Source organism: Balaenoptera physalus, assembly GCF_965194825.1.
Source record: "Balaenoptera physalus genome assembly, chromosome: 7".
Taxonomy (NCBI): domain Eukaryota; kingdom Metazoa; phylum Chordata; class Mammalia; order Artiodactyla; family Balaenopteridae; genus Balaenoptera; species Balaenoptera physalus.
In genome coordinates, this window is record NC_138886.1 from 36,543,735 (window position 1) to 36,568,794 (window position 25,060).

General features: G+C 37.0%; 1 protein-coding gene across 5 annotated transcripts in view; it reads right to left on the reverse strand.

The window, feature by feature from the left end:
* RECK (reversion inducing cysteine rich protein with kazal motifs) overlaps positions 1-25,060 on the reverse strand; it is a 75,251-nt gene that overhangs the window by 21,590 nt on the left and 28,601 nt on the right. For 4 of the 5 annotated variants that reach the window (XM_082468597.1, XM_082468601.1, XM_082468598.1 and 1 more), the window contains 5 exons: positions 20,090-20,123; positions 17,654-17,851; positions 7,936-8,203; positions 5,131-5,310; positions 910-1,122 (listed from right to left, as the gene is read on the reverse strand). In XM_082468597.1, the coding sequence (XP_082324723.1) occupies positions 910-1,122; positions 5,131-5,310; positions 7,936-8,203; positions 17,654-17,851; positions 20,090-20,123 (893 nt within the window). Of the gene's footprint in view, positions 1-909; positions 1,123-5,130; positions 5,311-7,935; positions 8,204-13,999; positions 17,522-17,653; positions 17,852-20,089; positions 20,124-25,060 lie in introns of those variants that run through there. The other variant, XM_082468600.1, reaches the window with a different exon arrangement.

Here is a 25,060-nt window from a genome sequence, read left to right on the forward strand (position 1 = left end):
TTGGTTTCACCCACCATAGCAGCTTTCATCTTTATCTTAGAGCCTTTTTTTTTTTGTCTTCCTATTTACTTTTTTTAAATTTTATTTTTTATTGGAGTATAGTTTTATTTATAATGTTGTGTTAGTTTCAGGTATAGCAAAGTGATTCAGTTATATATATATATATATATATATATATATATATATATATATATATATATATATTCTTTTTCTTTATATATATATTCTTTTTCAGATTCTTCTCCCTTATAGGTTATTACAAAATACTGAGTATAGTTCCTTGTGCTATACAGTAGGTCCTTGTATTTTATCCTAGATCGTAAGCAAACCATTCACAAAATGTTTCAGGAACAGGCCCTAATGAGTATATTTACTAAGTCTTTCACTCATCAAACATTTTTGGAATACCTATTGCATATTAGGATTATGCTAATCCCTGAAGAGGAGAAAAAGAGGAGAGAGGAAATAAGAAAAGAGAGGTACAAAGAAGAATAAACTCCTCAAGGAGAGCAAAGTCTAACAGAATATAAAACAAGTACACAAATGAAAATATACAAATAGAATTGTGCATTGAAGATACACAATGTTTCTTGAACTAAGTTCCATTAGAGAAGTACAAATAAAGGTCTACAGAAATTTGTAGTAGGGATAAATTACTATCAGCTGGAGAAATCTGGGAAGATTCCATAGGAATGACTGGTATTTGAGAGGGATTAAGAAGGACAAGCGGTGGGCGAGTGGAGATGGAAGAGTATTTTCAGCAGAGGAGGAAAAGTGGGAAAGCATTTGACATGCGGGGGTGATGGGCAAAAGGAAGTGGTGGGAAAGAAAACTAAAGATAGGCTGTGGGTAGAGATCATGAGGGGTCTGAACCAAAACCAGAGAGTCATTATGATGAAAGAAACTTACTTGCAAATAATACTTCCCCGGGATTTACTATGACAAGGTTTAATCTGCAGTGAACAAGCTATTGCTTTCCACATTTCTGGCTGACACTTTTTAATGTCAAGAACAGGTATGTTGATAAATGGCATCTTTATGCTTCCTTTCTCCCACAGCTTCATGTCATTCATGGCTCCTTGATCTGACTGAGCATTGCAACTCCTGAAAAGTTCTGTTGGCCTGAAGAGAAAAAAGGCCAGAAGGAATCAAGAGGCAATTACTTTCTACAGAGAAACAATATGTAAAATCTTGACATGCTAATGCATCAGGAAAATCTGATTTTTTTTTAAAGAAGAAAGTACATACAACCCATCAAAGATTGTCAGCTTTGAATATATGAAGATTCAATGTAGACATAGACACTAGCATTTAGACTCTGATTGCAATTTTTCTTCATAATATGGATTTTTGTGAGGCAGTTAAAAACTTTAAAACACTGTGGACAGGACTATCATCTCCAACTATACCATTTCTTTCATTTCACAAAATAAATATTAAAGTCCAAGTTTTAAAAATTGAGGTATTATTTATAAAAATAAAATTTACAGATTTTATGGTTAGTTTGATGTGATCTGACAAACATGTACATTCACACAGGCATATCCAAATCAACAAAGAAGCATTTCCATCATGTCAGAAAGTTCCTTTGTGTCCCTGTCCAGTCAATGCCCTCCCTGCTGACTGCACCCCAGAGGCTACCACCGTTTGAGCTTAGATCACCATAGATTAATTCTGCCTGTTGTAGAACTTCATATAAATGGAATCATACTATATGTATTCTTTTGGGTCTAGTGTCTTTAGCTAAATAATCTTCTTGAGATTTACTCATGTTGTTGTACATATAAATTGTTCTTTTTATTGTTCAGTAGTATTCCATTAATAAATGTACCACAATTTGTTTATCTCAGTGGTTCCCAAACTTTTTGATCTCAGGACTCATTTACATTCTTGAAATTATTAAGTTCTCAAAAAGTTTTTGTTTATGTGGGTTATATCCACCCCTACCCATCACATTGTAAATCAAAACTGAGAGATTTTTAAAGTACTTATTAATTCATTTAAAATGATAATAAACCCATTACATGTTAAAGCACAAATTAGTGAGAAGGGTAGATCTGTTTTATAGTTTTGAAAATCTATTTAATGTCTGGCTTTATAGAAGACAGCTGCATTTTCATATCTGCTCCTGCATTCAATCTGTTGCTGTATCATGTCTTAAAGCAGCTGGAAAACTTCACTCTTCACTCTTTTGAGAATGTGAGTGAAATAGGCAAATAACATCTTAGTATTATTATAAAAATAGTTTTGATCTCAAGGGGTTTTGGGGACCACAGACCACACTTTGAGAAATGCTGGTTTATTCATTCACTGTCTTATAGACATAAAGGTTGTTTCTCGTTTTCATGTCTCTTTCCCCTGGCTATGAATGGCATTTTTGGGTCATAACTTATTAAGAAACTGCCAAACTGTTTTCCAAAGTGGTCATACCATTTTACACTCTCACCAGCAATGTATGAAACTTCTAGTTGGTTTACATGCTTGTCAGTCTTCTAATTTTAACTATTCGGTATGAGGAGGCATCTCATTGGGGTTTTTATTTGCATTTTGCATGACTAATGGTAATACACTTTTTCATATACTAAGTGGCTCTTTTGATGTCTTCTTTGATGAAGTGTCCTTGAAAATTTTTTGCCCATTTTTTAATTGGGTTGTTTGACTTTTTATTATGAGGCTGTGGGAGTTATTTATATATTCTGGATACAGGACCTCTGTCAAATGCACGTGTGTGTGATTGTGTGTGTGTACATGTGTAATATATTGAATATTTTTTCTCAGACTGTGGCTTATCTTTTCAAATTTTAAATGGTGTCTTTTGGTGAACAAAAATGTTTACTGTTGAACTCTAGTTCACTCATTTTTTTCTTTTATAATTAGTGTATTTTGTGTCCTGCCTACAAAATCTCTGGCTATATCAAGGCTATCAACATAGTCTCCTATTTTTTTTTCCTAGAAGCTTTTATTTTTAGCTTTTATATTTAGTTCTACGACCCATCTTGAATTAATTTTTATGGATGGTGTGAGATGGAGGTTAAGGTTTTTTTTTTTTCATACAGATATTCAGTTGTTCCAGCATCATTTGTTGAAAAGATGTTTCTTTTTGCACTGAATTGCTTTGCTGCCTTTGTTGAAAATCAATTTATACGTGTGGGTCTATTCTTGCCTCTCTATTTTGTCATTGATCTATTTGTCTAAATTTATGCCAATATTACATTGATTTAATTTCTTCTTAAAATTAAAATTTATTTATTTATTTATTATTATATAATTTATTATTATTCTTTTTTGGCTGTGCCACACGTCTTGCGGGATCTTAGGTTCCCTGACCAGGGACTGAACCTGGGCTCTCGGCAGTGAAAGCACAGAGTCCTAACCACTGGACCACCAGGGAATTGCTACATTGACTTAATTTCTATTGCTTTATAATAAGTCTTGAAATCATGTACTGTAAGTTCTCCAAATTTATTCCTTAAAAAAATTGTTTTAGCTATTCTAGGTTATTTGTCTTTTCATATGAATTTTAGAATTAGTCTGGCACTTTCTTTTTTAAAAAGCTGGTTGGGATTTTGATTGAGATTGCACTGAATCTAGAGATTGGTTTCAGGAGAATTAACATCTTAACAATATTGAGTCTTCTAATCCATGAACATGGTACTTCTCTCCATTTAATTTCTCTCTGCAAAGTTTTCTGGTTCCTAGTGTAGAGTTCTTGCACATCTTTTGTTAGATTTACCTCTAAGTATTTCATATTTTTGATGCAATGTGCAAATTTTTTTTTATAAATTTCATTTTCTAACTGTTTGTTGCTAATATACAGAAATACAATTGGCTTTTGTATGTTAAACTTGTACCCTGTGACTTTGTTAAATTCAAGGATTTAAGGGGAGCTTGTATGCAGATTGTTGGGGCATCTCCTTTTGTGGTTCCCTCCTTTCTGGGATTTTCCAATTTCATATCCAGCCACTCTGGCAGCCCCAAACTGTGATCTCTTAACTCCTCAGCCCAAGACTGCTGCTTTTTGCTTGAATTCTGTATGCCATGCCAGGGGACTGAGAGTGCCCATGAAGAAAAAACTGGATAAATGTGGCCCCCACTCAGTGTGGTTTCTATCTTTAATGAGATGTACCTCCTCCTGCTTTTGGTCACTCTCAAATGCCTTCAAAACAATTGTGTTTTTATATTTTGTGCAGAGCTCATAATTGGTACTGACAGGAGTGGTAGTCTGATACAAACTGCTCCACCATTACCAGAAGCTAGAACTATGTGCAAATTTAACTTGAAACGTTTCATAGACTTCAAATTTGCTCAACCTCTAAGCCAGGTCCTTATTGGCTAACACTAGTTGTAAAGATATCTCAATTTTCTTACTCAAAATAATAATCTGAATACTTTTAAGAGGATCGGATGTGTGTTAGCTTGAGGTGAGTATCCTCTGAACTTCCTTCTGCCTCAACTGAATGATTCTCTTCCTTTTTGTGTTCTTGATCCCTGGGCTGCAGCTCATAAAACCAGCCAGTCCCCTTTTCTTTAGAAACTCTCCCTCTCTGGCTTCTCTGATATGGCATTCTCTATGCTTCTGAATGCCCTTTTTCTGTTTTCTTCATTGCTTCTTCAGCCATTAATTCAGTTCTTGGCCCTTATTTTTCATACCATAATTGATATCTCAGGGAAACACCTATTCAAATTGCTTCTGTAAAGAAAGTTTTTGTATGAAATAGGGGACTCACTGAGTGGGAACTTCAACCAATCTGAAGGTCCTTCAAAACAAATTGTCCATAAGAGGGCATTCGGATGAGCAAATTGCTCACGGTGTTTTATTCTGCAGTGAATTATTTCCACTGGTGGTGCAGCAGAAGGGAGAGGGGAAGAATGGTAGACTGAAGAGGAGACTCTTTGAATTCTAGAAGTTTGAAGTATCTCGAGATTAGAAGTGACTTTGTTATAGTGCTTCCTTTCCCAGGGGTGATTTACAAGATAGAATACAGCATTTAAAGACGAAATGATAAAGGTATACTACTTCCTTTTAACTTAGCAGGAACAAAATCAGAGTAAAATATCTTTTCACTTATTTAAAAACAAGGCAATTAATGATAAAATACTTCTATTCCATGTATAGTAACTTGCTCCTACCTGTTGTTAAAATTAGTACAGTAAGTAAGATTTCTACAACCCAACTGGCAAGGTTCCCGAACATCTGCTAAACAGGTCAACATGGACACTTCCACTGGATTATATTCACAAAAGCGATCAAACTCTTGCCAACTCTGTGTATTGCCCCAGCTCATGCTATAAAGTTTAGTGCACAGTTCCCTGAAACAAAAGAACAAATGAAGAAACGTACAGATGAGCCAAATGAATAAATATTTGATTTGCATAAAACTTGAACTCTATGAACTGTACTTTGGAACATAAACGAAAAAAAAGTACAAAAACCAAAAGACTAAGATCTATCTTCTAGAATTTAGAGCCTGAAAAAGTAATCTTTTATATGAAAAAGTTAGCTTTCTTTTATTATCCATCTCTTTCCTTTTTGCTATGGTTTCTAGAAAGCTCGGTGCTAAATTTAATGTTTAATTATAGTATTTGTACATCCTTATTCTTGGCACAATTATTCCCCTTTATATTTCTGATCTCTCTTTTACCTTTACTTGAAGTAAGATAAAGCATATGGTTTTGCCTCCACAAAGATATAGTCCACTATATTTATGCTTCAATCACAGGAGGCAAAACTGTGACATGATCCTCAGACTCCTTTTAAGAAGCATTATAGACTTAGGGTTCACTGGATTCTCCCTGAAAAAGTATCCCCAAGCCACTTATATTCCTTAAGATATACCAAGATAGCCTACATGTAAAGGCTTTATGAATTCCAAAGCTGCTATAAACTATTGTATATAGCAATATATACTATATATATATATATATATATATACACTATTGTAGTATGTATGTATTTTTATTTCAGTATTAGATGATTATAAAGCAACTTCAGTGCATGTATATAGCTAAAATAACATCAGTATCATTTCCAAAGTGCTTTCACACATTATATTCATTAGTTTAATTTTTAACATTTATAAATGTAATAAAAGTGTAAAAAAAAAGTAACACATAATATAAAATTTTAATACTACCGTAATATGCAAAGTCACAAGTAAAAATTCTCCACCCCTGTCACATTTTGACTCTCATGATTACCCCTATGAGGAGGGTATCTTTACTTTTATAAGTTTGCTCATTCATTCTACCAGCATTTATTGAGTGCCTGTTTTGTGTGAGGCCCTGTTGAAGGCACTGGATATGCAGTGTTGAATAAAAGAGACAAAGTCCCTGCTCTCAATTGAGCTTACACATGATGGGGATGAGAAAGCTGATATCAAGAGCCATTAGGTAGGGACTTCGCTGGAGGTGCAGTGGTTAAGAATCTGCCTGCCAATGCAGGGGACACAGGTTTGAGCCCTGGTCCAGGAAGATCCCACATGCTGCGGTGCAACTAAGCCTGTGCGCCACAACTACTGAGCCTGTGCTCTAGAGCCCGTGAGCCACAACTACTGAGCCCACGTGCCACAACTACTGAGCCTCTGTGCCTAGAGCCTGTGCTCCGCAACAAGAGAAGCCACAGCAATGAGAGCCCGCGCACCACAACAAAGAGTAGCCCTGCTCGCCACAACTAGAGAAAGCCTGCACGCAGCAACGAAGACCCAACGCAGCCATAAAAAAAAAAAAAGATCCATTAGGTACCTTGATCTGGAAATCAGTCCCTTCTTTAGTCCTAACTTTCTGTATGACCTTGGACAGATCGTTTAACATCTCAGAGTTAGTTTTCTATATACATACAAGAATTATACAAATTGACATCAGTCATAAGATGATACCAGTCATCTTGTAAGGTTTCATGAGGATGAAACAAGATGAAAGTGAAAGCATTCAGTATACCATAAAACCTTACATCAAGGTAAGAGATGCCATGTTTCTTACTGAAATTCTTCTGGGATGACACAGCCAGTCCTATCTCCAGTGACTACAGGGCATAAACTCTTTTGTAGACATTCAGAGAAGTACTCAGCATCCCTCCCATATGTACATTTATTAATTCCTATCAGCAACCCAATTTCCTGAATTATAGGGCCAACTTAACTTCTCTTTTAGCCCTTCTGTTAATTTTCTTTGGATATTTTCCAGATTTTTTCATATCTTTGATAAAGTCTGATGAGCTATTCTAGGTACAATTTTTTGCTAAAGTCCATCCAATTTAGAAACCACAGGAAGATCGTTTTACTCCTTGTATGTCATATTCATTTCAGGATATTCTAGTAATATGTGGTACCTTTTCACCCAAAATATCTCTAATAAAGCAAACTTCTGTTTCACCTGTGTTAAACCATTACCTTATTTCCATTTATTCTTATCTCTAGATTGTGTTTCCTCCATCCTACACAAATAGTACTGTCAATTTTTTATCCCTAAGTGTATCATCCAAATGAATGCCAATACACTGTTGTCTAACTTTGGATATAAGTGCCAGCCCAGGTTATTCACCAACATATGCAAAAAGTTGATTAAGTTCAAAGTTTCACAATTTAACAGAAAGAATATCCCTTAGATGTCTGCTCAAAACATCTCCTAAATTGTAAGCTTACTTGACGATAACGTCGAGGGTAGAATTCATATTGCATCATCATTAAATATTTATTGCCCTGCCAATGCTAAACCTCCACACCCCAAAACACAGTGCTTTTAGTTCAATGTACAAAAACAATGCTCTATATATACATGATGCTCAATAAATATCTGCTGGATGAAAGAATGATTTTATATCTTCTAGACTCTTAAGACTACGCAGTACAAGAATATAACACACATTTGCTAGACTTAAATTCATTAATTAAAATGCTATTTTCTACTGTTTTTAATAAAGGAAAATGAGGTACTGACCTACATGTTGAAGTGTTTGCTTTAGAACAACAGTGCAATTTAGCGCCATCAAGGCCTGTAGAGGGAGGAGGGTGTACAGTGACTCCAGGGTGAACAGATTGTGAGCTTTCAAGAAAACACTGCCAAAGTGGATCCTGAGGCAAAGGCTGGGTCTTACAACCCTCGATGAGGCCATCAACAATCTCCATTTCTGTTTTCTTAGACATCAGAATTCTCTTGCAGGCATTTTGGCAAGCATGATCTTCAGCTCTGTCACAGCAATATAAACCTACATTTTCAGAATATAAGTGGCTTAATTAGCTGGTTTTATGTCATGCATTGCTCAGACAGAAGGACTCAGTGGTGTACTGGAACCTGTTATTACTTTGAGTCATGTCAATTTCTCCAGGATACTGAGCCTACCAAATTCTCTCTCCATTACTTTGTAATATAGGAAATAAGTGAAAAGCTAAAGGTAGACCAGGTATTTATTACCAGATTCACCACTGTGCCCAATCATGGGATCTCCAGCACTATTCCTAGATAAATGAAAAGTCCTCTTACACCTAAGAGGTCCTTACATGCAAGGCATTTTATGTTCCTGGAAAGGGTATTGTAGATCAAACTGGAATTATTGCATGTTAGAAACAGCTACATAAAAGGGATTATGTTCTTGACATAATGAGAAAGATGACTAATTTTAATAGCAATAACCACAAATACTGTATTTCATTACATTCTGGGATATAAAGCTTTTACAAATCTGTGCAAATTAATCTAAGTAGCAATTTAAATAATACAATTACAAACTCTGACAAGATATCAGTTTGCTTCTGCCTTTACTTTTCTATAAAAAAATCAGAAAGCAAGAGAACATTTTCAACCAGTCTATAGGATTCAGAGGGCTTCTTTGAAGTAGTTTTCTTAGGAGTCTGACTTCTTAAGAAGCTTATTCAGGCATATCTGTTATCTGTCCGTAGCTTTCTTTTCCGGATTTCCTGTGTATTAGCACAGACATTTGAGATGGTTGTTCTACCCTTAAAACATTTTTCTGCCTTTTTTTTTTTTTTTTTTGAGCTGCTATCTATCAATGTTGCTTCAGCAGCACCTCTCTATAGCCTAAATGTCAGTGAAGACAGATCTGCCTTTAAAATGAATGAAGGTTATTATGGCAAATGCTTCACCCTCTGATTTTCATCACACAACCACACAAATGCCATAAGCCTTAGAGTTCTGCTTTAGATTCTGGCCAAACAAGGCCCATAGCACTGCTTTTGAGTTTACAAAAACAAGTCTTTCAGTATCCCACTGTAAATCAAAACATTGGCATCTGGCTTCTGAGTCTTACAAGTCTCTTGCCAGTTTTGCTTAATTAGTCAGTTCTTAAAGTCTGATCACCTCTAAATGAAGAAAGTGGATTATGGGCTTTCCAAAGCTGAGATTTTGAAGACCCCATAAGGTGCAAGTTCATTAGGAGGCCCTAATTTTTTAAAAGTATCAGGATCTCATTTATATTGATGTTTTTATTATAAAAGTAATAAATTTCATTGGTAAAATTCAAACATTACACATCCATATAATGTGGAACAAATAGGTATATAACTAAAAATGTACCTTATTATATACATTTAGTTCTGAAACTTGCTTTTTTTTGCTTATTACATCTTGGACTTCTGTAAACATACATCTTTTTTTTTTTTGTATTGAAGTATAGTTAATTTACAATATTGTGTTAGTTTCACACGCACAGAAAAGTAATTCGGTTATACATATATATGTTGGGTTTTTTTATTCTTTTCCATAATATGTTATTACAAGATATTCAATATAGCTCCCTGCACTATACAGTAAGTCCTTGTTGTTTACCTATTTTGTATACGGTAGTGTACATCTTAATCCATACTTCTAATTTATCCCTCACCCCACCCCCCTTCCCCTTTGGTAACCATAAGTTTGTTTTCTATGTTTGTGAGTCTATCTGTTTTGTAAAAAGCTCATTTGTATTATTTTTTGGATTCCACATATAAGTGATATCATATAGTATTTGTCTTTGTCTGACTTACTTCACTTAGTATGATAATCTCCAGCTCCATCCATGTTACTGCAAATGGTATTATTTCATTCTTTTTTATGGCTGAGTAATATATTCCATTGTGTGTGTGTGTGTGTGTGTGTGTGTCACATCGTCTTTATCCATTCATCTGTTGATGAACACTTGGGTTGTTTCCATGCCTTGGTTATTTTTTTTTTTTAAATAAATCTTATTTAATTATTTTTGGCTGCATTGGGTCTTCGTTGTTGCGCGCGGGCTTTCTCTAGTTGCGGCGAGCAGGGGCTACTCTTCGTTGCGGTACACGGACTTCTCATTGTGGTGGCTTCTCTTGTTGTGGAGCACGGGCTCTAGGTGCGGGGGCTTCAGTAGTTGTGCCACGCGGGCTTCAGCAGTTGTGGCTTGCGGGCTCTAGAGTGCAGGCTCAGTAGTTGTGGCACACGGGCTTAGTTGCTCTGCGGCATGTGGGATCTTCCCGGACAAGGACTCGAACCTGTGTCCCCTGCATTGTCAGGCAGATTCTTAACCACTGTGCCACCAGGGAAGCCCCATGCCTTGGTTATTGTAAACAGTGCTGCTATGAACATTGGGGTGCATGTATCTTTTTAAATTAGAGTTTTCATCTTTTGCAGAAATATACCCAAGAGTGGGATTGCTGGATCATATGGTAACTTTGTTTGTAGTTTTTTAAGGAACCTCCATACTGTTCTCCATAGTGGCTGTACCAATTTACATTCCCACCAACAGTGTTGGTGGGTTCCCTTTTCTCCACACCCTCTTCAGCATTTATTTATTTACTTTTTGATGACAGCCATTTTGACTAGTGTGAGGTGTAGTTCTTTTTCTTCTCTCATTGTAGGTTTTTTTTTCTTTTTTTTTTTTAATTTTTGGCTGTGTTGGGTCTTTGCTTCTGTGCGAGGGCTTTCTCTAGTTGTGGCAAGTGGGGGCCACTCTTCATCGCGGTGCGTGGGCCTCTCACTATCACGGCCTCTCTTGTTGCGGAGCACAGGCTCCAGACACGCAGGCTCAGTAGTTGTGGCTCACGGGCCCAGTTGCTCCGCAGCATGTGGGATCTTCCCAGACCAGGGCTCGAACCTGTGTCCCCTGCATTGGCAGGCGGATTCTCAACCACTGCGCCACCAGGGAAGCCCCCATTGTAGGTTTTTTTAAAATTTATTTTTTAAATTTATTTTTGAATTTTATTTCTTTATACAGCAGGTTCTTACTAGTTATCCATTTTATACATAATAGCGTATGTATGTCAATCCTAATCTCCCAATTCATCACACTACTCCCCCTTCCCCCGCTGCTTTCCCCCCTTGGTGTCCATACGTTTGTTCTCTACATCTGTGTCTCTATTTCTGCCCTGCAAACCATTTCTTCCGTACCATTTTGCTAGGTTCCACATACATGTGTTAATATACGATATTTGTTTTTCTCTTTCTGACTTACTTCACTCTGTATGACAGTCTCTAGATCCATCTATGTCTCTACAAATGACCCAATTTCATTCCTTTTTATGGCTGAGTAATATTCCATTGTATATATGTACCACTACTTCTTTATCCATTCGTCTGTTGATGGGCATTTAGGTTGCTTCCATGACCTGGTTATTGTAAATAGTGCTGCAATGAACATTGGGGTGCATGTGTCTTTTTGAATTATGGTTTTCTCTGCATATATGACCAGTAGTGGGATTGCTGGGTCATATGGTAATTCTATTTTTAGTTTTTTAAGGAACCTCCATACTGTTCTCCATAGTGGCTGTATCAACTTACATTCCCACCAACAGTGCAAGAAGGTTCTCTTTTCTCCACACCCTCTCCAGCATTTGTTGTTTGTAGATTTTCTCATGATGCCCATTCTAACTGGTGTGAGGTGATACCTCATTATAGTTTTGATTTGCATTTCTCTAATAATTACTGATGTTGAGCAGCTTTTCATGTGCTTCCTTGCCATCTTTATGTCTTCTTTGGAGAAATGTCTATTTAGGTCTTCTGCCCATTTTTGGATTGGGTTGTTTTTTTAATATTGAGCTGCATGAGCTGTTTATATATTTTGGAGATTAATCCTTTGTCCGTTGATTTGTTTGCAAATATTTTCTCCCATTCTGAGAGTTCTCTTTTCATCTTGTTTGTAGTTTCCTTTGTGCAAAAGCTTTTAAGTTTCATTAGGTCCCATTTGTTTATTTTTGTTTTTATTTCCATTACTCTAGGAGGTGGATCAAAAAAGATCTTCCTGTGATTTATGTCAAAGAGTGTTCTTCCTATGTTTTCCTCTAAGAGCTTTATAGTGTCCGGTCTTACATTTAGGTCTCAAATCCATTTTGAGTTTATTTTTGTGTATTCTAATACACAAAAATAGGGAGTGTTCTAATTTCATTCTTTCACGTGTAGCTGTCCAGTTTTCCCAGCACCACTTATTGAAGAGACCGTCTTTTCTCCATTGTATATCCTTGCCTCCTTTGTCATAGATTAGTTGACCACAGGTGCGTGGGTTTATCTCTGGGCTTTCTATCCTGTTCCATTGATCTATATTTCTGTTTTTGTGTCAGTACCATATTGTCTTGATTACTGTAGCTATGTAGTATAGCCTGAAGTAAGGGAGTCTGATTCCTCCAGATCCGTTTTTTTCCCTCAAGACTGCTTTGGCTATTCGGGGTCTTTTGTGTCTCCATACGAATTTTAAGATTTTTTATTCTAGCTCTGTAAAAAATGCCACTGGTAATTTGATAGGGATTGCATTGAATCTGTAGATTGCTTTGGGTAGTATAGTCATTTTCACAATGTTGACTGTTCCAATCCAAGAACATGGTATATCTCTCCATCTGTTGGTATCATCTTTAATTTCTTTCATCAGTGTCTTATAGTTTTCTGCATACAGGTCTTCTGTCTCCCTAGGTAGGTTTATTCCTAGGTATTTTATTCTTTTTGTTGCAATGGTAAATGGGAGTGTTTCCTTAATTTCTCTTTCAGATTTTTCATCATTAGTGTATATGAATGCAAGAGATTTCTGTGCATTAATTTTGGGGTTTTTTTGAATTTTTGAATTTTATTTTTTTATATATCAGGTTCTTATCAGTTATGTGCATTAATTTTGTATCCTGAAACTTTACCAAATTCATTGATTAGCTCTAGTAGTTTTCTGGTGGCATCTCTAGGATTGTCTATGTATAGTACCATGTCATCTGCAAACAGTGACAGTTTTACTTCTTCTTTTCCAATTTGTATTCCTTTTATTTCTTTTTCTTCTCTGATTGCCAAAGCTAGGACTTCCAAAACTATGTTTAGTAATAGTGGCAAGAGTGGACATCCTTGTCTTGTTCCTGATCTTAGAGGAAATGTTTTCAGTTTTTCACCATTGAGAATGATGTTTGCTGTGGGTTTGTCATATATGGCCTTTATTATGTTGAGGTAGGTTCCCTCTATGCCCATTTTCTAGAGAGTTTTTATCATAAACGGGTGTTGAATTTTGTCAAAAGCTTTTTTCTGAATCTGTTGAGATGATCATATGGTTTTTATTCTTCAGTTTGTTAATATGGTTATCACATTGATTGATGTGCATATATTGAAGAACCCTTGCATGCCTGGGATAAATCCCACTTGATCATGGTGTATGATCCTTTTAATGTGTTGTTGGATTCTGTTTGCTAGTATTTTGTTGAGGATTTTTGCATCTATATTCATCAGTGATATTGGTCTGTAATTTTCTTTTTTTGTAGTATCTTTGTCTGGTTTTGGTATCAGGGTGATGGTGGCCTCATAGAATGAGTTTGGGAGTGTTCCTTCCTCTGCAATTTTTTGGAAGAGTTTGAGAAGGATGGGTGTTAGCTCTTCTCTAAATGTTTGATAGAATTCACCTGTGAAGCCATCTGGTCCTGGACTTTTGTTTGTTGGAAGATTTTTAATCACAGTTTCAATTTCATTACTTGTGATTTGTCTGTTCATATTTTCTATTTCTTCCTGGTTCAGTCTTGGAATGCTATACTTTTCTAAGAATTTGTCCATTTCTTCCAGGTTGTCCATTTTACATAGAGTTGCTTGTAGTAGTCTCTTAGGATGCTTTGTATTTCTGCGGTGTCTGTTGTAACTTCTCCTTTTTCATTTCTAATTTTATTGATTCGAGTCCTCTCCCTCTTTTTCTTGATGAGTCTGGCTAATGGTTTATCAATTTTGTTTATCTTCTCAAAGAACCAGCTTTTAGTTTTATTAATGTTTGCTACTGTTTTCTTTGTTTCTATTTCATTTATTTCTGCTCTGATCTTTATGATTTCTTTACTTCTACTAACTTTGGGTTTTATTTGTTCTTCTTTCTCTAGTTCCTTTAGGTGTAAGGTTCAATTGTTTATTTGAGATTTTGCTTGTTTCTTGAGGTAGTCTTGTATTGCTATAACCTTCCCACTTAGAACTGCTTTTGCTGCAACCCATAAGTTTTGGATTGTCGTGTTTTCACTGTCATTTGTCTCTAGGTATATTTTTAAACTTTTTTTTTAATTAATTAATTTTATTTTTGGCTGCACTGGGTCTTTGGTGCTGCACCGGGGCTTTTCTCTAGTTGAGGCGAGCGGGGGCTACTCTTTGCTGTGGTGCACTGGCTTCTCATTGCAGTGGCTTCTCTTGTTGCAGAGCGCGGGCTCTAGAGCGCAGGCTCAGTAGTTGTGGCACACGGACTTAGTTGTTCCGTGACATGTGGGATCTTCCCAGACTAGGGCTCGAACCCGTGTCCCCTGCATTGGCAGGCAGATTCTTAACCACTGTGCCACCAGGGAAGCCCTCTAGGTATTTTTTGATTTCCTCTTTGATTTCTTCAGTGATCTCTTGGTTATTTCGTAACGTATTGTTTAGCCTCCATGTGTTAGTGTTTTTTACGTTTTTTTCCCTGTAATTCATTTCTAATCTCATAGCATTGTGGTCAGAAAAGATGCTTGATACAATTTCAATTTTCTTAAATTTACTGAGGCTTGATTTGTGACCCAAGATGTGATCTATCCTGGAGAATGTTCCGTGCACACTTGAGAAGAACGTGTAATCTGCTGTTTTTGGATGGAATGTCCTATAAATATCAATTAAATCTATCTGGTCTATTGTGTCATTTAAAGCTTGTGTTTCCTTATTAATTTTCTGTTTGGATGGTCTGTCCATTGGTGTAAGTGAGGTGTTAAAGTTCCCCACTATTATTGTGTTACTGTCAATTTCCTCTTTTATAGCTGTTAGCAGTTGCCTTATGTATTGAGGTGCTCCTATGGTGCACCATATATATTTATAATACTATATATATTTATAATTGTTATATCTTCTTCTTGGATTGATCCCTTGATCATTATGTAGTGTCCTTCCTTGTCTCTTGTAACATTCTTTATTTTAAAGTCCATTTTATCTGATATGAGTATTGCTACTCCAGCTTTCTTTTGATTTCCATTTGCATGGAGTATCTTTTTCCATCCCCTCACTTTCAGTCTATATGTGTCCCTAGGTCTGAAGTGCGTCTCTTGTAGACAGCATATATATGGGTCTTGTTTAGGTATCCATTCAGCAAGCCTGTGTCTTTTGGTTGGAGCATTTTATGCATTCACGTTTAAGGTAATTATCGATATGTATGTTCCTATGACCATTTTCTCAACTGTTATGGGTTTGTTTTTGTTGGTCCTTTTCTTCTCTTGTGTTTCTCACTTAGAGAAGTTCCTTTTGCATTTGTTGTAGAGCTGGTTTGGTGGTGCTGAATTCTCTTAGCTTTTGCTTGTCTGTAAAGCTTTTGATTTCTCCATCAAATCTAAATGAGATCCTTGCCGGGTAGAGTAATCTTGGTTGTAGGTTCTTCCCTTTCATCACTTTAAGTATATCATGCCACTCCCTTCTGGCTTGTAGAGTTTCTGCTGAGAAATCAGCTGTTAACCTTATGGGAGTTCCCTTGTATGTTATTTGTCGTTTTTCCCTTGCTGCTTTCAATAATTTTTCTGTCTTTAATTTTTGTCAATTTGATTACTATGTGTCTCGGTGTGTTTCTCCTTGGGTTTATCCTGTATGGGACTCTGCACTTACTGGACTTGGGTGGCTATTTCCTTTCCCATGTTAAGGAAGTTTTCGACTATAATCTCTTCAAATATTTTATCGGGTCCTTTCTCTCTTTCTTCTCCTTCTGGGACCCCTACAATGCAAATGTTGTTGCGTTTAATGTTGTCCCAGAGGTCTCTTAGGTTGCCTTCATTTCTTTTCATTCTTTTTTCTTTATTCTGTTCTGCAGCAGTGAATCCCACCATTCTGTCTTCCAAGTCACTTATCTGTTCTTCTGCCTCAGTTATTCTGCTATTGATTCCTTTTAGTGTATTTTTCATTTCAGTTATTGTGTTGTTCATCTCTGTTTGTTTGTTTTTTAATTCATCTAGATCTTTGTTAAACATTTCTTGCATCTTCTCGATCTTTGCCTCCATTCTTTTTCCGAGGTCCTGGATCACCTTCAATATCATTATTCTGAATTCTTTTTCTGGAAGGTTGCCTATCTCCACTTCATTTAGTTGTTTTTCTGGGGTTTTATCTTGTTCCTTCATCTGGTACATAGCCCTCTGTCTTTTCATCTTGCCTATGTTTCTGTGAATGTGGTTTTCGTTCCACAGGCTGCAGGATTGTAGTTCTTCTTGCTTCTGCTGTCTGCCCTCTCTCTCATTGTAGTTTTGATTTGCATTTCTCTAACAATTAGCGATATTGAGCATCTTTTCATGTGCCTGCTGGTCATCTGTATGTCTTCTTTGGAGAAATGTCTATTTAGGTCTTCTGTCCATTTTTTGATTGCATTGTTTATTTTTTTGATATTGAGTTGTATAAGCTGTTTGTATATTTTGGAAATTAAGCCCTTGTTGGTCGCGTTGTTTATAAATACTTTCTCCCAGGCCATAGGTTGTCTTTTCATTTTGTTTATGGTTTCCTTTGCTGTGCAAAAGCTTATAAGTTTGAGTAGGTCTCATTTGTTTATTTTGCTTCTATTTCTTTTGCCTTGGAAGACTGACCTAAGAATATATTGCTAAAATTTATGTCAGAGAATGTTTCTCCTATGTTCTCTTCTAGGAGTTTTATGGTATCATGTCTTATAATTAAGTCTTTAAGCCATTTTGAGTTTATTTTTGTGTATTGTGTGAGGGAGTGTACTAACTTCATTGATTTACATAATACATCTTCCAGTATGTTGATTGTATAATGTTGTTATTATAGAGATACATAATTTATTTAATCAACTTTAATCAATATCCTATTGGTGGATGTTTAGGTCATTTTTAATTTTTCTCTATACCAGCAATGTTGTAGTAAACATCCTTTATATGTGTAGATGTATTTTTGACAATTTGTGAGTTTTTGTGAAGGATAATTTCTGAGAAATGGAATTGCTAGATTAAAAGGCATGATTATTTGAAATTCTCATGGTCATAACCCAATTTACCCTCTTAACATATCCATACCAGTGAATTTTCCCACTTCAGAACAGAGAGTGCCTGTTTCTTCATACCCTTGACAGCACTGTCTTTCTTGGCATCTTTTAGCTGTGATGATAATGTCCAGTCTGCCAAATCTAAAGACCAAAGGAAGCCTGGTATTTCCCAAATGACCCAGACTGTAGATATCTTCAAGAATTTACTTCTTTTTTTTTTACAAATTATTTTACCAAAGATTGAAATGAGAGGAATATGTGGCTTTTACTTACTATCTGTTGGGTTCCTCATTGGATAAGATTGGGTATAATTGTTTACACAGTGTATTAATTGTGGACTAATAGAGGCACAATAATTTTCCACTGCTTTGATCTGAGAAGGACCAGGAGAAGAGTCTGTTCGAAAAATGGCTTGACAGTATTCTCGGCAGTTTGTGTGATGGCCTGCATAACTGCAACAAACTGAGCCCACTAGGGGAAAAAAAAAGGAGATTACATTGAAATGAAATCAGCTATTTGCTAACATTAAATCATCATAATAATGATGGAACAATATGTGTCTTTTTGAATTTCAGAAATAAAACCATGCCATAGAAGACACGTACTTAAAGTCAGCACTACTATAAGCATGGCCATGGGGACATTCAGGCGCTCACTGGTCTGAGAAAGTCATTATTTGTCAACTTATAGTCTATAGTGCAGTGGTTCTCAGCAGAAGCAGTACCAGCCCCTGGGAGAATTTGGATGCATGTGGAAGTGTTTCTGGTTTTCATGATGACTTAAGGATGACTGCTGGCATTTAGCACATGGGGGTCAGGGCTGTTAAATGCTGCACAATGTACAGGAGTCTCATACAATCGAAACTGTTTCCCAAAATGCTAATAGCACCCATGTTGAGAACCACTGGAACAGCTTCTTTCCACATTAGATCTGTGGAGATTCATAAACAAAGCAAACCAAAGCAAAACAAATCAAACATATCAAAATAAAACAAAACCCCAAATACCTCACATTTATAAAATAGGACCAGTAAAAACTAAGAGATATCAGGACCACTTCATAAATTTGCAAATTATATAACTGTCTATCTTGAAACAAAATCCCAAAAGTTCTATACTGTTTGAAAATCTCCAAGACTATGCCTAAATTGAAAGTCCTCACCTCATAACTGATATGACTTGCTTCAACAGTGAAAAATAAAACCCACATTTGGAATAAATGATTCTGTATGTACGTGTTTTTAAAAATCAAGGTGGACTATTTAAGGTATCTGGGAAGAGCAGGATGAGTGGCTGGGGGTGCAGATGTGGGATTTATAATGAAGAGCAAGAGGTCCTCATAGGAGAGGCTAAGGGGTCTGTGGGAGGCTGAAGGGAGCCAAAAGGGTAGAGGTATGGCCGGAAAAGGTTAAGAAAATGGCAGGTAGGAAACCTCTGATAATAAGTAGGGATGGTTATAGAGGAACCAGAATCAGGTTTCTGGTGGATTCCACAGACCAAGGAATGAGCAGGGAACTCAGGCGACTATCAGAAATAATGATAATGATAAAATCATACACAAATGAACTAAAGTAGGACTAAACTGATAGCAAGACAAGCCTCTTTCCTGGACAAGGAAATTGTTTCATACCTATTGTGCCAACTAAGTTTTTGATTTGAAATTACTAACAAACTTACATTGTTCATTGCTGAATTGTTCATTTTAATCACAAAGAACAATCATTAATGGCTACATTTATCATTGTCAACCTCAATGAAGCTAAAACTGGGGGCAGGGGTGAGGGATGCTGAGGACAGAGGAGACAAGTGAGAATAGGACAAAGATGCCTGTCTTCTGATGCCCCAATTAGGCTGGCTTCCTCACAGTGTGGGAGGATATAGGATTATGTGCTAAAGACTATCTGAAAAATCTTGAACTAAACCCCAGTTAGAAAGAGTAGAAGATAAAGTACAGACAGCTAATGTTTCTTATACTTTAATACACCCCACTGCCAAGCTCACCTAACAACTCTTTACTCCTCACACCTGTTTCCCCATCTCCAACTGCTCTCGCTGTTCCCTTCAGCTGGAATGCCCTTCCTCCAATCTCTACTGCTCACATCATGTCCATCCTTCAAGGCCCAGTTCAGCTACCAACTCCATGAAGTCACCTCTAAGCGCCCCTGCAAGATGTGATCCCTCCTTCCTCTGAACTCCCTCGGCACCTTATCAGTAACTCTATCCCATACCCACCGTGTCCCAGAGTTCTTTGTGTACAGGTTGTGTCCCCCACAGGTGTGCATCTGCCCTGCACAGAGCAAGCAGTCAGTGAATATCTGCTGAATGAACTGAGAGGCAGCCCTCAGCAAGTGCTGCAATTATATTACGTTGTATTACGTGGGAGTGTTCAACTTCTGTTTATATCACATGGGAGTGCTCAACTTCCTGTTTATCCAAGTGGGGCATGATCTTCCTCTAAAACACCCAGCACTGATATCTGCTTTGTAAATCTGTAATTAGGACATGGGAATTGTTCGAATTCATGAATGGCCCAAACACTCCAGAGGAAAGAGCCTATCAGAATCCTGCTGTGCACATTCCTTCAGACGGTTTAGTAACAGCCTAAGTTATAATGTCAGAGTTTTGGCAATATTTATAACAGCTAAATCATATTCTGTAAACTGTGTTTTGCTCTTTGGATTGCTTGTATAACCATCAACAATATACTTACTTTCATTTCTGCTAATGCAACTGAAAAGAGCATTCTGTAAATTAAAGGAAAACAAACAGAAATTAACAACCACATAGAATTTCTAATTTTATTCCACTTTTATAGTTATACGCAAATCAGGATATCAAACTATTTAATTCTTTTCTAAATCCAAGATTAAAAACAAAGAAACTATGATATAGCATTCTGGTGAAAAGAGAAACCATCTTCTAATACATTTTGGGGATCAAGATTATCACCCAAGCCATAAGCTGACCACCTTATAGCAAACCAAGTTTATGTAAAGCTGTACCAATGTGCGGATGTGGGGAAAGTACAATGTAGTAATCTCAATTATTTCTTGTAGAACATAAAAAAGCTTTCAGAAAATAATATAATAAAGGTTATTTAGGGAAATACATATTTCATATAACCACTGCATTTTAGAGTTGAAAGGACCTTAGAGATCACCTCTAATTGTTCTCAAACCTGGCCATGCACTAGAACACCTGGGCTTCCTAGGCCTTACCCTAGACTACAGAATTGGAATTTGGGAATGAAGCACAGAAATCTAAATTTTAAACAAGGCCTCAAAGATGATTCTTATGTAGCCATCCTGGGGCCAGAGTTGGGGAATCTCTTTACCATATTACAGATAAAGAAACCATTTCCTTAGCAGGGGAGAGACACAGGTCACAGAGCAAGTTAAAAGTAGAATCTGAGACTAGAATTAATGTTTTTAGATCTCTTAGATCACTGTTCGGAAAATATCACACTGTGTTAAAGTCATTGTAAGGAAAATAAACAAAACAAGACAAACAAAACATTCCTTGTACAAAGCTATTTGGATAATCAGGGCTTGTAGACTATGATTAATATCACACTTGGAAGAGAATAAATTCTTAAAAGAATATGGGCATAAATAAAAGGTAGATGGAAAACAAGTACACCCTTATTAATGAATAGAGATGATTTTGGCTTTTATTTGCAACTAACTTCCAAGCTGGCTACGTGATCTAGACTTATTAAATGTCAGCTTTACTGACATTTAAAACCTAGCTTCAAGGATCCATCTATGTAGTTGTGTGAAGCTGTACTGCATTTTCTCTACTAAATAATATTCTACTGTAGGAATAAACCACACTTGATTTATCCAAAGCAAAACAAAATACCCAGGACCCATAGAAAAGGGCTAATGAATTCACCCAGTATGAATTCTTTCTGTTAGAGATCTCATTAAATAATATAAAATAGTGAAAAATAAATATTCTTGGTATTCTTTAATAGTGGTCTTTTTTATATTTCTCTTCATCCATGTTTCTTTGTTTTAGTTTGACTTTTCAGCTACCCATTATAGGTAGCCCTCTATTTTGGTTCAATGGTTTCAGGAACACTTTCAATAAAATGATCTAAATCAACATTAAAAACTCATCTGCTACCAGGACTTCCTTGGTGGTCCAATGGTTAAGACTCCAAGCTCCCAATGCAGGGGGTCCAGGTTCGATCACTGGTCAGGGAACTAGATCCCGCATGACGCAACTAAAAGAGCCCTCATGCTGCAAGCAACTAAAGATCCCACACGTGGCAACTAAGACCTGGTGCAGCCAAAAAAAAAAAAAGTCATCTGCTACCAATTTTCCAGCCCCTCTTAACTGGGTAAATAAAATTCTCATTGCCCTTCTCTTTTTTTTGTTTGCTTTGCTTTTTTTGGCTGAGCTGAGAGGCTTGTGGGATCCTAGTTCCCTGGTGGAACCCGGGCCCTCAGCAGTGAAAGCACGGAGTCTTAACCACTGGACCACCAGGGAATTCCCTGCCATTCTCTTTCTAATATGCTGGTTGTTCCTCTTGTTCCTCTTGGTTCCTCTTGGTTTTGGCTTTTTTGGCCTTGTTCCTAAAGAAGTATGTTTATTATCTTGGTGGCTGTCCTGGGTTACATGCCCTGATTTCCATTTTTGTTATTCTTCCAGTTACTCTTAAAGTTTCTAGAGCTGTGGTTTTCAAGTGGAGGTCATCTTGCTTCCCGGGGAGCATCTGGCAATGTCTGGAGACATTCTTGGTTGTCATAACACGGGGGTGTTGGGGTGTTCTACTGAACTGACATCTAGTAGGTAAAGGAGTCTAGAGATGCTGTTAAACATCCTACAAGGCATAAGACAGCTCCCCTACAACAAAGGATTATCCGGCCCCAAATGTCAATAGAGTCAAGGTTGAGAAATCCTGCTCTAGAAACTTACAAATTTGTTCAAGCTTGATTTTTTTTTTTAATTTGATCTTAAAAATAAAAGAAATATCACTCTGGGTCAGCCTTGTGGATCACTTAGCTTCAGAGAGAGGTACTAAAGGACACAAAATCTGAAAAATGTCGGAGATCAGCTAATCCAACTCATTTGACAGAAGAAGCCAGAGTCTGAGGCCTAGAAAGGAGAACTACTTATGGACCCTAGCTTTCACCCACAAATGGTTTGGCAAACTATGGCACCCAGGCCAAATCTTGCCTGCTGCCTGTTTTTGTAAGTAAAGTTTTATTGGAACACAGTCACACCCATTCATTTACATATTGTATACGATTACCTCACACTATAATGGTAGAGTTGAGTGGACAGTAAGCCTAAACTGGCCGGTAAGCCTAAAATATTTGCTTCCTGACCTTTCACAGAAAAAGTTTGCTAACCGCTGATACAGAAGGGCTCAGCTGTCTCTCTTTATGTCACATCCAGAGTTCAGAGATGTTCCCTAAGCATTTCTCGTTTCCCTTAATGTTCACTGATAGACCTTTCATGCATAGAGTTACTCTAACTTGTTGAACTAAAAACTTTTATATTTCCACATGGCAGCACCTCTAGTGTTAATACCATTTTTACATCTCTTTCTTTATCTTTACCAGTTTTAAGGTTTCAAAGTATGGTCCTTATAGAGAATAGACTGGCGGTTGCCAAAGGGGAGGTGGGTGGGAGAGGGTTGGATTGGGAGTTTGGGGTTGCATGGTATATATACCATGAAAACTGGTATATACAGAATTGATAAACAACAAGGTTCTACTGTATAGCACAGGGAACTATATTCAATATCCTGTGATAAACCATAATGGAAAAGAATATGAAAAAGAATGTATATATATGTATAGCTGAGTCACTTTGCTGTACAGCAGTAACACAACATTGTAATTCAACTACTTCAGTAAAAAATGAAATTAAATTAAATTTAAAAAAGAATGATCCTTCACTCAAGTATACTGGTATTTGATGAATTCATCAATTCTCTGTTGCTTACTTTACACGCATCATGATTTTATCATATCCCCCTCTTTGATAAAAGAGTCTTAACCTTAGGTAACTCTACCTAAGGTATAAACTATAGGTAACTCTACCTTTTCACTGCTAAAACTACTGCTGACTAGTTTGACAGGGTTTAAGACACACATGAGTTACAGCCCTGGCCGACAGTCTCTTCATTTCTTAAGATGGTCCATCAGGGTCTTAGCTAGTCAATTAAGTCTTTCAAATGTCTGATCGCCATCTAGTGGCAAAAGTGGGCAGTAACTGAGGGTTTATACTCAGTTGGGTTTATACCGAGCCTCTTTTGACCTTCTGCCACCAATATTATACTCAATGTGACTCCATATAGCAGCTCCCTCACCCCACTCATCTTACTCTAGAAGAGATCAAAATTACAGTGTAACTGAGGTTAGGATCTACGAAAACCTCAGAGACCCAAAGAACAAGTCAGTATGTGAGCGTTGACAGCAAGAGATCTTCAAGTCCCAAAGCCTTCACTATACAGCTGGATAGAGAGATGTACACAGTAAGCAAAGGGCAAAGGCGGGGCTAGAACCCAGACTGCTCTGCCAGTGCTCTCCCATGACACTATCCTGTGAGAAGACTTTGGATTATTATTCTGAATGCAGCCAATGCAAGGTTGAATTTATGTCCATAGAGTAACCTATTTTAAGTCTATTTTTTAAATCAACATCTTAAATTGTGAAAAAAAATCATTTTCTTGAAGTATTATTATTTCCCTTAAAAATTTTGATCATGAAATCTTTCCTCAGGCAGCTGCTTTCATTAGCCAGTTCCCTGCCCTACCTAAAATGGTTTTTGAGAACTGCAATAAGCCCTCCCACCTGTGGGCACACCTAGCAGAAAAACTCAGATACAGAGTGAAATCAAAGTCAAGGGAACCCTATGTGATCCTTTATGCCACACTGACCTTCCTTCTGGGGAGAAGAGCCATTGGGGTCCATCTGCGAGGTAGACTGCGGCTCTAACCTCTTGCTCAGAAGTTGGCTCTGCAGATTTATTTTCTGACCTGGCCACTCACTTTTCCACTTCAGTGACCCCTTCTAGCATTTCTCCATTTGTCCACTTGTCTCAATACTTTCTCTGTCCACTGCCCTTCTACTACTACTGGTCCCTCCAGCTTCCCTTTCTCACCAATGATGAGGATGATGAAAATGAAACAAACATTTCACATGAATTTTATTAAAAACAAACAAAACCAGGTTTGAATCTTGGATATTTTAGTCACTTCTGGACAAAGACCCAAAAGAGTACATTCTATGAACTGTTATTAATGTTTCCTATTCCCAAGCCTACTAGTTAAAAGTAAAGGGGCTGCTTTGTTCCTAAGGTCTCAATAAATAAAATCTGTTTGCTTTTCACAGATGGACTGAGAGTTCTCCCAGTTTGAAGTTTTGCATGAAGAATCTAGCTTATTAAATGCTAAGTTGGAGAGATTAAATAATTGACCTTTTTTTTTTTCTTTTTTTGGCCACGCCGTGCAGCTTGCAGGATCTTAGTTCCCCGACCAGGGATTGAACCCAGGTCATGGCAGTGAAAGCACCGAGTCCTAACCACTGGACCACCAGGGAATTCCCCAATAACTGACCTTTAAAAACATGTTTTTTAAACCTCCACAAGATATTTTCTCCTTGTTGTGGACACCATGGTTTTTTAGTAAAAAAAATCTAAGTGACTAGAATATGTAAAGGAGTTT